This window comes from Orycteropus afer, unplaced genomic scaffold (assembly GCF_000298275.1).
Source record: "Orycteropus afer afer isolate SDZICR_OR568_19922 unplaced genomic scaffold, OryAfe1.0 scaffold00121, whole genome shotgun sequence".
Taxonomy (NCBI): Eukaryota; Metazoa; Chordata; class Mammalia; order Tubulidentata; family Orycteropodidae; genus Orycteropus; species Orycteropus afer.
In genome coordinates, this window is record NW_006921708.1 from 6,175,579 (window position 1) to 6,187,468 (window position 11,890).

Below are 11,890 nucleotides of genomic sequence, written 5' to 3' on the forward strand. Positions count from 1 at the left end.
AGTCCAGAATGCCGTTCTTCCAGTTTGTCCCTGGGATAGTATTGCAGGTAGGCCACACCCCTGGGGAAACTCCCCCTAGACTGACCGGCCACTTAGGACGCAGTCGTGTGATCCATCATGGGAACCACCACTCACAACTGGAGTCCAGCCAAGTTGACACATCTTCAACTATCACAACCACTGATGGGTTCTTCCTAGTTTCCAACCTGGGCTTATGCTGCCCTTTGGATTTCACATGGTTGATTGTTCTAAGGAGCGTGTGCCTCCCTTGAATTGTGTTCACCTATAGATCTATCATTTGGCTGAGAGTTGAATCACAGGGGTGAGTTCAGTTCCAGGCTTGAGGGATACCTAAGGGCTGTACTCTCAAGGGTTCTACCAGTCTCTATCAGACCACTAAGCTGGGTCTTTCTCATTATTTTGAGTTTTGTTCCACAGTTTTCTCCTACTCTATTCAGGATATCTTATTATGATCCCTTTCAGAGCAGTCAGCACTGGTAGCTGGGCTTAATCTAGTTCTTCTGGTCATGGAAGCTGGGGTTCATGTGGTTGATTAGTCCTTTGGACGAATTGTTTCCTTGCATATTTGATTTTCTTCACCATTCTTTGCTCCAGATGGAAGATACCAAGACCACTAATTGCACCTTAGATGGCCACTCACAAACTATTAAGAATCCAGTCATTGCTACTCATCAAAGTAGGATGTAGAACATTGTCTTTGTGGAGTATGTTATGTTGATTGACCTCAGCAGCCTCTGAGACTATGGTTCTGAACCCTATACCCAGCCACTCATTCCCTCAAGGTGTTTGGTTATAACTAAAAAGTTTATATAACTTTGCCCCTGTATGTTCTACTATATTTGTGGATGCATTTGTAGTACATGTACATATAGAATTATTCTCTGGAAAATCTCTCTATATTTGTGGGTATAGTCCCATTTATCTTATAGTTTTAGCTTTAACATTTAGGTCTTTGATCCATTTTGAGTTAGTTTTTTACATGGTGTGAGAGGCGGATCCTATTTCATTTTTCTGAAAATGGATATCCAGTATTGCCTGCATCATTTGTTAAAGAGACTGTTTCTTCTCCATTGAATGGATTTTGATCCTTTGTCTAAAATCACTTGTCCATAAATAGATGGATTTATTTCTGGGTTCTCAACTCTATCCCATTGGTCTATGTGTCTATTGTTGAACCAGTACCAGGCTGTTTTGATTACTGTGGCTGTATAGTATGCTTTGAGATTAGGAAGTGTAAGCCCTCTTACTTTGTTCTTCTTCAATATTGCTTTGGCTGTTTGGGACTTCTTTCCTTTCCATAAAAGTTGGCTATTAGTTTTTCCATTTCAGTAAAGAATGTTGTTGGAATCTGGACTGGGATTATACTGCATCTATAGATCACTTTGAATAATATTGGTATTTTCACAATACTTTTCTACCAATCTATGAGCATGAATGTTCTATTTATGTAGGTGTCTTTTAGTAATGTTTTCTAGTTTTCATTGTAGAGCTCTTTTACATTCCTGGTTAGGTTGATTCCTAGGTATTTTGCAATGTTAGGATCTATTATAAACCATAGGAGCTCTGGTAGCGTAGTGCCTATGGCACTTGACTGCTAACCAGAAGGCTGGAAGTTCAAACCCACCAGCCACTCCTTGGAAGGAGAGTTGGGCAATCTACTTCCATAGTGATACTGCCTCGGAAACCCAAGGAGGGGTTGGGTTCAACTTGACGGCACATAACAACAACAACATTGTAAATGATATTGTTTTCTTGTTCTCCTTTTTAGTGTAGCAGAACCCTACTGATTTTTGTGTTCTTTTTGTACCCTGCAACTTTGCTGAATTTTTCTATTAGATCCAATGGCTTTCTTGTGTAATCTCTGGAATTTTCTATGTGTAGAATAATGTCATCTGCAAATAGAGATAGATTTACTTCTTTCTTTCCAATTTGGACAACTTTATTTTCTTTTCTTGCATTATTGCTTTGGCTAGGGCCTCCAGTACAATACTGAATAAAAGTGTTGATAATGAGCATCCTTGTCTCATTCCTATTCTCAGGGGGAGGGATCTCAGTCTTTCTCCATTGAGAATAATATTGGATGTTGGTGTTCCATATATGCCCTTAATTATGTTAAGGAATTTCCCTTCTGTTCTTATTTTGTTGTTTTTCAGGAAAGGATGTTGGGTTTTATCAAATGCTTTTCATGCCTCAATCGAGATGATCACATAATTCTTTTCCTTTGTTTTATTACTACCACTCTTTACAAAAGAGAAAACTAGGAATTTAAAATATAAAGTTGCATAATATAAAAAATATGCAAAGATAAAGAACTCATTGCTCTCGACCACAGGCACCCTACATGTTGCTAAGTCAGTCCATCCCAGAGGTGTAGTTTATGTTTGGCTATAAAATGCAATAAAAGTTTCCTCCATCACTTTTCTGTGGCCCTGTGCCCTTCCTTGCCCCATGTACTGAATGAGGTGATGTGGGGCAAGCTCAATACCTTTCTCTGGCCACACCAAATCAAGAACCAAACCTATTGCTTTCAAGTCAATTCTGACTCATAGCAACCCTGTAAGAGTAGAACTGCCCCTACACGGTTTCTAAAGCTGGGAATCTTTACAGAAGCAGATTGCCACATCTTTTACTCATGGAGCATCTGATGGATTCAAACTGCTAACCCCTCGACCTTGGGCTTCAGCTCTGCCTCTTGCTTCCAGCCCACTGGAGCTCGGGGCATCTCTTCACTTAGGCAGCTAGTGGCTAACAAGCTCAAGGGCGACACATAAAATGGCATAGTTCCAAGATTATCACACAACACTGCAGGTCACTGGTTCAAGTCCAGGAACAATCCTAAGATTGGTAGACAATATAGCAGGCTGCTGAATGAAGACTTGGCTACATGCAGGGTCTAAGTGTGCCAAAAAAGCTGCAGAGACATTTCTCAAAGATGCTTCTTATATACTGGAAGCAGACCACATCCCCAAGGCAGCTACTCAGCTGCTCTAGTAGATTCCACCTTGGAGTTGAATACCACTCTCATCATGTGGAATAAATACACCCAGCTGCCCAGCCACTCAAAACCAGGCCCAGCCAAGTTAATATATAACGTTAACTACTACAAGACCAAATAGGGATGGATTTGATTTGATCCCTGAGAAGTATATATGTCTGAAGTTTGTAGTAATAAAGACAGAGCTTCCATGAGCCACTGCTGCCCCACCAAGTCCAAGATGGTAGTCCAGAGTGCTACGGAGAGTGAAGCCCCAGGATGGGGCAGAGCCCCAGGTACCTCTCAAAAAGGTTTTGGGAACATTGGTATTCATGAAGGAGAGCTGCTAAACCCTGCATTCTAGTGATTTTTTTCTCATAACACATTTTCTAAATGTATGAAGCTAAACATGTATTATTTAAGAAGAAAAAAATTCACAGGAAAATTATTTTTCAATTGCTATATACTTTCCCAGATCTTTTGGTTTGTTTTTTAAGTCATAATTTTACTTTACTGTGATGAACAGTAGTCCATACTGTCACAGGGCTCAGACTTTTGGTCAAATGGGGGTGCCACCAAGGAAACACCAGCCTTATTCAGGCAGATTCTCTTCTCCTAAGCCAGGGACCCTCAAGAGGTCCCAGCTGCTACCCACCTCTCAAGTTCCATCTCCCCAGTAAATCAGGACTCTGTGAAGCAAGGTAGACGTGCCAACAGAATCTAAAGCATAATTTTAGACTCATTATTTTTAAAAGCAGAAATGCATTTAGGAGCCCAATGTGGTGAACTTGTAAAAATGAGCTTTTATTTATCCCACATGCCAAATGTTTGGCCTCAGATTTGGCATTGAATTCCCCTTTAAAGATGGTGGCAGGAAGTAGAGGGGAGGAAAGGATATACCTTCTCATCCCAACTGCTTCCCCTATAACCAATACTTCCGAAGACAGTTCAGAGGAAATAAAGCCTGCAAAAATACAAATGGAACTATAGTAGTGTTCTCTTATTCTTCTTGAGGTATTTTTATGTTCACTGTAGAAAAATCTCAAGGAATTCATCTTGCAATAGTAATATGTGAAAAACTACACTGTAAAACAGGCTGTCTTGTTTATTTTTCTCTGGCATATCCTAAGTTGTTGTTGTTGTTATCTACTTGAAATTTCATTGTAGCTTTTTTACAAGGAGGCACATTCCAATAGCTACAACAAAGGTCAAGCAAAACCCAAAGGTGGCTTCCTGCCCTTTGGAGAAGTTGGCACACCCAAGAGAACATGGCCTATCTGTGTCATCTACATAAAATATCAAGAAAATTGAAGAAGTTAGACTTTTAGAGTCCAGCTGAAAAAATTAACACCTAATAAAACACTTAAAAAAAAAAAAAGAAAAAAGAAACCAAACTCACTGCCAGAGTCAATTCCAACTCATGGTGACCCCTTTTGGGTTTCTGAGGCAGTAAATCTTTACGGAAGTAGATTGCCCAGTCCTCCTTCTGTGGAGTGGCTGGTGGCTTTGAACTTCTGCTTAGCAGTCTAATGCTTTAGCCACCAGAGCTCCAATAAAACATATTAGCCAATTTTAAATGGAAAGAAACATTTTTAAATTTTGTGGCTAAAATGAAAGGAATGATAACAATAACTACCTTTTACTGAGCATCTACTATGTGCCAGCAACATGGTAGGTGCTTCCCACAAGTATCCTTCATAATGACTTTAGAAGGCAGGCATATCTCTATTCCAGAGATAAATTAAATGGTGGACTGCAACCCAAATGGATGCTCTGCAGTTGTAGCCTTTTTTGAGACAACAGCATTGCTTTTGCAAGTACAATCAGAGTGACCAGAGGTGTGGGCAGTTTAATTCAGAACAGCAGCTTGGTTAAGAAAGTTTGCACCAACACAACTCTGCACAGAATCTTCTAGAACATGGCACTCAGAGAAACACAATCTGTCTAGTGGGGCAAGGAGTAGAGGGGTTCTAACTTATGGCCAAGATCAGGGTTCCTGTAACAAAAGCAGGGATCTGAATTGTGGCAACGGAAAAACAGCACCCAGCCACACCAGAGCCCACAAAACAGTGGGAAGTAGCATTTTCACAAAAGGCCAATTCAAGATAATAAAAATCTTTTCAGGGCATTTCTTTTTTTTTTTTTTTCATTTTAAATGACAATAGCTTCATTGAGTTCATGGGAAGAAATGCACATTCCTATAATTTCTATTATCCACTTAATTGAATAGAAGAATGTAAATGAGAAAATTTGACAGTGCTGTTTTCCAGCACTAAGCCCTTCATTTTTAGGGCACAATCACAAGGAGATGGAATGATGATTTTTTTTTTTTTCTTTTAAAGTTAAAATAATGGGCACAATGTAGTCAAGTGGGTTTCAGTTGAATGTGGTGGCTTGTCAGTCCTCAGTGCTTTTAATCATCCCCTCCCTGTCTCCAACCCAGCAACCCCATACAGACCCAGGCATGAGTGTCATTTTTGAGGTATCAGATCCCAGTCCTGCAGGCATAGCCCTGTCATAGTTCAACATCTTCCATTCTGAGGTAAGCCTAAGAGCAAGGACCTCTCCCTGCCTCTAAAGTCTTTTCTAGAAGTCATACCCTATTCTATAGTAGGGACTGGAAGCTCCTGGAGCAGAGACCAGCACAGCATGGGGACTCAAAAACTCAGCTGAACAAATGAATGTGGATCACCACCCAAGAGGCTGCCAACCTAGAGTGTGTGCCACTCTGAGCAGATGATCAACCTCATTTTCTGAAACCTCTTCTAGTCATGTTTTGGTAAAAAGTGACATGTGATCTAGTTCCTCAAAAATATTAGTAATTAAAGAAAAAATTGCCTTTTGGCTAACCCAAGCACATAGATGATCTGTCTGCTTTGCATTTGAAGCATTCTACACCTAAGTCTTATTATTATTCCCCATGCCCTCATCCCCTGTTTTTGTTACATGCTGTCAAGTCATCTCTGACTCATAGTGACCCCTCCTTGGGTTTCTGCAGTGGTATCTCTACAGAAGTAGATTGCCCAATCTTCTTTCCGAGTTTGAACTGTGGCTTTGAACCCCAGTGCTCTGGTTAGCAGTCAAGTACCTTAGGCACTACACCACCAGAGCTCCCTCATCCCCAGGTAATCATTAATGTTCTTTTGTCTTGATGCAATTGCCTATCCTAGATATTTGATATAAATGGGATCATGCAGTATTTGTCCTTTTGTGTCTGGCTTATTTCATTTAATCTAAAGTTTCCAAGGTTTATCCATGTGGTAGCATGTATCAGAACTCGATTGCTCAAGATCTTATTATTATTTGGACTAATGAAGGTATGCAGATACAATGAAGTCACTGATATCATACAGCAGAGAGTTAAAAGGGAGATGTCTCTTCTTCCTTTCTGACCCTGTTCTTTGTGGCACAGTATGGCAGAATGCCAGGGCATTCATGACAGTGCTGGATGAGTAGGTCCCTCTGCACAATCAGAAGTTGTGTGGTTGCTTTGTTGGCTAAGCTACTGGCTGGTTCAAGCAGCCAAAAATGACATGCCACATGCTGGAATCTTATGGCTGAGCCTTGTTTCCTCTTCAAAGCCTTCATCAGCAGTGAGTTCTTCCCACAAAAATTTAAACATCATAGCACTCCCGCCCAAGAGGCATTTCATCAAGTGTAGACCTCTCTCTAATTCAATCCATACTGAAGGGATAGTTTTCTGATGTCTATACCCAGGATCCAGCCTCACGCTAGGAATCTAAGTTCTTAGCATGACAGATGTCCAAGGAAATCAAATTTCCTGACCTACCTTGTTCTCGTAAAATATCTGCCTTGTACCAGAACTTGGATGTGTCTTGAACAAACTTCACTGTCACATGCTTATCCCCTGGATTATCTACAAAACATAATTTAAAAGGAGTAACTTGAAGGGTATTATTATGTATTACAATGTCTCACCTCTCATTAACCTAAAAGCTCAAAAAGTCCAATCCCTGGGATAAGGACAGAGTTCTGTAAGAGGAAAATATGCCACATTTGAAATGACTGTCTTGATAGAAGCAGAAACTGTTTTAAAAACACAAATATAAAATAATACTCTGATTAGCACTTTGCAGTACGTTTCAAAATAAGTAGTTATATATGAAGCAAACAGAGCCAGGTTGGTGTTTAATCAGTGTTAGTATCTTATTATTTCTTATACATTTGAAATACAAGATAATTTAATTTTAAAAGAAAGTTATTTTAGGAGATAGAGCCCCTGCCAAAGTCCGCATTATGTACACTTAGAATGGATGTAACTTGGATAAATGCAGAATCACAATGAATTAAGAAGAAGAAATGGACCAATATTTAGCTCATGAGGTAAAAAGATGGCAAAGATGGAATTCATTCAAACATCCTCCAAGTCCTTTAACAGTTTCATGGCTATCAACCCAGAAGTAGAGACTGTGCTTTTGTGGTAAATTGCCTTCCAGTTCAATATATAAATCCAGAGACCCCTTTCTGAGGGAGTAATTATAGAGGAGATTCCTTTCACACACATGGAAACATACCTACCTGGCAAAGGGGATGCCACTTCTGAAGCTTTGGAGAAGTCTGGAAGGACATTTGGGAAGGGGATGCTGATGGTGCTCCCACTGTGGGGGCTGGAGAAGCCGCTTGAGGAAGGTGAGACAGAACCGAAGGAGTGGTCTCCCTCTGAGGTTCGCTTCTTCTCAGGAAGGGGTGGCTGCCCGGGCAGGGTCATCCCTTGGCCCTGCAGGACTGGGCTGTGTTGGCCACTGTGTCCAGGTGGGACTGTGAGGAAGTGATGGGGCAGGAAACCATTGTCAATAGTTCCTACTGCGGTCAGTGGGGCACCGGGGACTGGGGAGGCTCCATGGGAATTGGCCAGCAGGGTTCTTGGGTTCTCCCCAGGTGTAAAGCTGCCTCCCACAGCAGTTCCACTAAAGCTCAGAAAGGCTGGGGCGCTCTGAGAGGCCAGAGTTTCCGGTGGTGGCTCTGCCAGGGACAGCTCATGGCTTTTGAAAGAGCCCTGGAGCTCCGAAGGTGAGAAATGGGGCAAAACTGAGGAGTCTTTCATAGGGCCAGAGAACTCTGAGGTACCAAGGAGACCTGCTGTTGGCCGGCTGCTCCTCAACATGGAAAGCGTGGATTTAGGGCTGGTCTCTAACCACTGGTGTTCTGCAGAGGAAGGGCTGTGTGAAAGAGAAGCAAACCAAAGGAGAAGTTAAGGTCAACTATGAGATTTATGAGATTCCTCAAAATAAGTTGGGGAGGATAAGAATGAGTGGACCTGGAGACTGAAGCTATTGTGTACCACATATGGTATTTCTCAAAGAACAGAATATGTATACTAACTCTCTACAGACTGAGGAATATCCCTTTGATGATTCCACATTCTGGGCCCTTGCTGAATTCATACTACTAGGACTTTCAGGCTCACATTCCACTTCTCACTACAAATCCTTGCTTCCATAGCCCCAAAGACTACCCACCTCATTCCAGCCTCCCTATCTGCTCAAACTCCTACACTGCTTCCACAGCCATCAATGGCTTCTCCATCCTTACTCTTCACTAGCAAAATGTTCCCCTTTCTTCAAGACCAAGTCTAAATATCTCCCTAACTTTGAAGCCCTCCTAGCCTTTTATCCATCACCCCAGTCTCTGTAAGTCTGCACACACAGGGCAACTGGTGATGTCCTCTTCTTTCATCCCATAACTCTGGGCATGTATGTTAACTAGGACACTATCACTGTAGTGGGGCCATTTGCTTATTGTCTCTCTGCCTCTCCTCAGGACAAATGTTTTTCCAGGTAGAAACTTCATCTCCCCATTTCCTTCACCTACCCTTGATGCCTAACATGGGTGCCTGACACAGTCAGTTCAACAGATGATTGCTAGGTGAAGCAGCTAATTAAGGGATGTTAGGAGCTCTGGTAGCATAGTGCCTAAGGCACTAGACTGCTAACCAGAAGGCTGGTGGTTCAAACCCACCAGCCACTCCTCGGAAGGAAGGTTGGACAATCTACTTCAGTAGTGATAACATCTCAAAAACCCAAGGAGGGGTCGCTATGAGTCGGGTGCAACTTGATGGCACATAACAACAACAACAATAACCACCACCAGCTATATCAGAGATTATAACACATTTAGGACTACAGAAAGACAGCTAAGGAAATACCACATAATGTCACATTTAGCAATATTTTATTAGTAAACACTTAACCAGGCACATACCATATGTGTATATGCCAAGTCCTTAAATGAGACTCCTTAAAAAAGAAGTAAGAAAGAAGGTAGATAAGAAGTTAACTAGGGAGGCATATGCCTATAGAAAAATAAAGCACAAAGAAATGTATTCCTACTCTGGGCAAGGGGGTGGCACCACACAAGAATTGCTCAAAGGCAGTCTCTTTGTAAAAGAGAAACAGGAAATTCCTTGCTATCCATGGCCCACTTCCCTTCCCTCTCCCAAACCCACAGAAACTGCTATTCCCATACTTTCCCTGTATTTCTTCTGTGTTCCTATGCTTTCCCATATAACAACACATACACCATGTCCCTGTGAGCCTGCATCATCTTGCCCATCATGCTCTATACCTAGACCCCCATACCAACCATCACACCAATCCTCAGCCATTCTGGAGAAAAGGCCTTGCCTGGCCCTACCACTAACTCCTTTTCCAACCTCAGACCAGGCCATGTGGTCAGGCAATGCTGTTATAGATCCCTAGTCACTAACATTTCAAATCCCAGTTACCTCAGCAGCTTAGCTAAACTTCCTCACTTTCCCATTGGAAACTGGACTCTAAAACTGTACTTTATACTACTCTGCCTCCTAACAGTCAGGGGAGTGAAAAATTTGTATTTATAATATTTTCTGCAGGGTCACTATTTCAATTCACAAGTGTAGCCATGGATCAGCAGGACAGCAAGGTCCCCATTTTTCCATTTTCCTGGCTGACACTCTGCTAAGTTTGAGGTATGTGTGTTAAGTTTAAAGACCCATCTTACCTCTCTCTCCTTTGAACAGGGCTGTTGCTTGAAATGGTGCAGGAAGATGAAAAAGTTTGCTGAAAGGAAGGTGTGGTTGGCATGCCGGCCCAAAGCACTGCAGATTTGGGCCCAGAAGGGCCCTCTGACATCCCCACAGAGTGATTCAGAACATCAGGGCAGCCACGTGGGTCTACAGTGAGAAAAAATAAAGACCAATAGATCTTGGTTAAAGGATATGATGGGTTATAATTTTAGAGTAGCTAATGTGCTAACCCAGAAGCACCTCAGAAGAAAGGCCTGGTAATTTACTCCTAAAAAATTAGTCAGTGGAGACTTCCTGTACAATGGAGGAATAGGCAGACAAGTGACACAGACCATCTTCACCAAAAAAAAAAAAAAAAAAAAAACCAATTGATAGAGATACAGAAGATAATTCTGGAGCCCTGAGCTTTGAAAGGAACTATACAGATGTGGATTAGGCATCAACTAGAGGAAAAACCTGAATGAAAACAATGAGTACAGAGATTGTCAGAGCTGCGGACTGTCAGCTACTCTGATGAGACCAACAGACTAAATATTTCCAAGTGGTGTTGGGACCTGAGAATTGACCAAAAGATCAGTCCCAGTCACAAAGGGCTGCAGGGATAACTGCACTGGTGGCCTATGAGTAGGAAGGGAAATAGCAAGGAGGCAGACAACCTGAGCTGTGGACTTTCTGCTGCCCGGAGGGTGCAGCCATTTTGATTATTTACACATGGCAGCCATTTTGGATATTTAAAGAGCAGAGGGCATAGCCATTTTGAATGTTTACAAGTGGTGGGCATTTTGGATATTTAAAGTGATCGAGGGTGCAGCAATTTTGAATGTTTACAAGGGGTGGCCATTTTGGGTATTTAAAGAGACAAAGGGTGCAGTCATTTGAATGTTTACAAGTGGCAACCATTTTGGATTTTAAAGTGATAGCATTCTCATTCGGATTCCAGGGACCTAAGGACAGGCTCTGTTTGCCAGGGTCAGCAAGGACATATGAGAGGCTGACAAAGGAAAGGAGACAGGTGGTGAGTATATAAATCTGTCAGCCAGTGAATAGAGGAGCACAGCACAGTACCCTGCCTGCATAGATAATATACAAACAAAACAAAGAAAATGAAAATTGTGAGCAACTCACTTCAACATATAATCACCAATTAAATATAAACACAAAAACTTCACAATGCCTCAGAAACAACAGAGCATCACAGTCCACACAAAGAAGCAAGATAAAGGAGGAGAAACAAGAGACCAGGATACAGACCCAAAACACATCCGTGAGGAAGATGCAGCATTGCAACTCCCTGATAAGGAATTCAAAAAAATATATTTAGATATCTTCAAAAGATTGACAGACAGATCAAGGAAAACACAGAAAAAACCCTAGAAGAATTTTGGAAGAAAATATAAGAACAAAATGACAAAATAAATGAAAAATTAGAAATGATTCCAAATCTACAGATAGAAATCCAGAAGATTAATACTAAATTGTCAAAACTCAAAATCATTTGGAGAAAACAAAAGGGGAGGGAGCCTGGTCTGCTGGTCCGATAGAGCCTGGTGGAACCACTGAGACTATGGCCCCTAGCTTCCTGTCAGGTCTGGAATTGAATCAACACCTGTGGCTTCCAGCCAAACAAAAGACAGGCATATGAGTTGAACATTTACCTGAGGTATATACACTCCTTAGAGAGAACAATCATGGGAGAAAGAAGGGCTACTTATGCACTGGGAGACAGCTCAGGGTGCAGGGGAGCATGGAGGGATGAACACAGGGAAGAGGTAATTATCAGAAGGAAGTGGGAGGGGAGCTGTTGCATTGTGGTAAATTGTGGTCAATGTCATGAGACAAAGTGTAAGTGAACTGCTGTATGGAAAGTGAAT

The 11,890-nt window shown here is 41.7% G+C and overlaps 1 protein-coding gene across 1 annotated transcript in view; it reads right to left on the bottom strand.

The window, feature by feature from the left end:
* The window catches only part of TNS3 (tensin 3), a 290,262-nt gene that overhangs the window by 39,880 nt on the left and 238,492 nt on the right, over positions 1–11,890 (bottom strand). The window contains exons 16-18 of the mRNA XM_042781438.1: positions 9,995–10,166; positions 7,535–8,175; positions 6,786–6,872 (exon numbers count right to left, since the gene is read on the bottom strand). Coding sequence (XP_042637372.1) covers positions 6,786–6,872; positions 7,535–8,175; positions 9,995–10,166 — 900 coding nt within the window. The remainder of the gene's footprint in view (positions 1–6,785; positions 6,873–7,534; positions 8,176–9,994; positions 10,167–11,890) is intronic.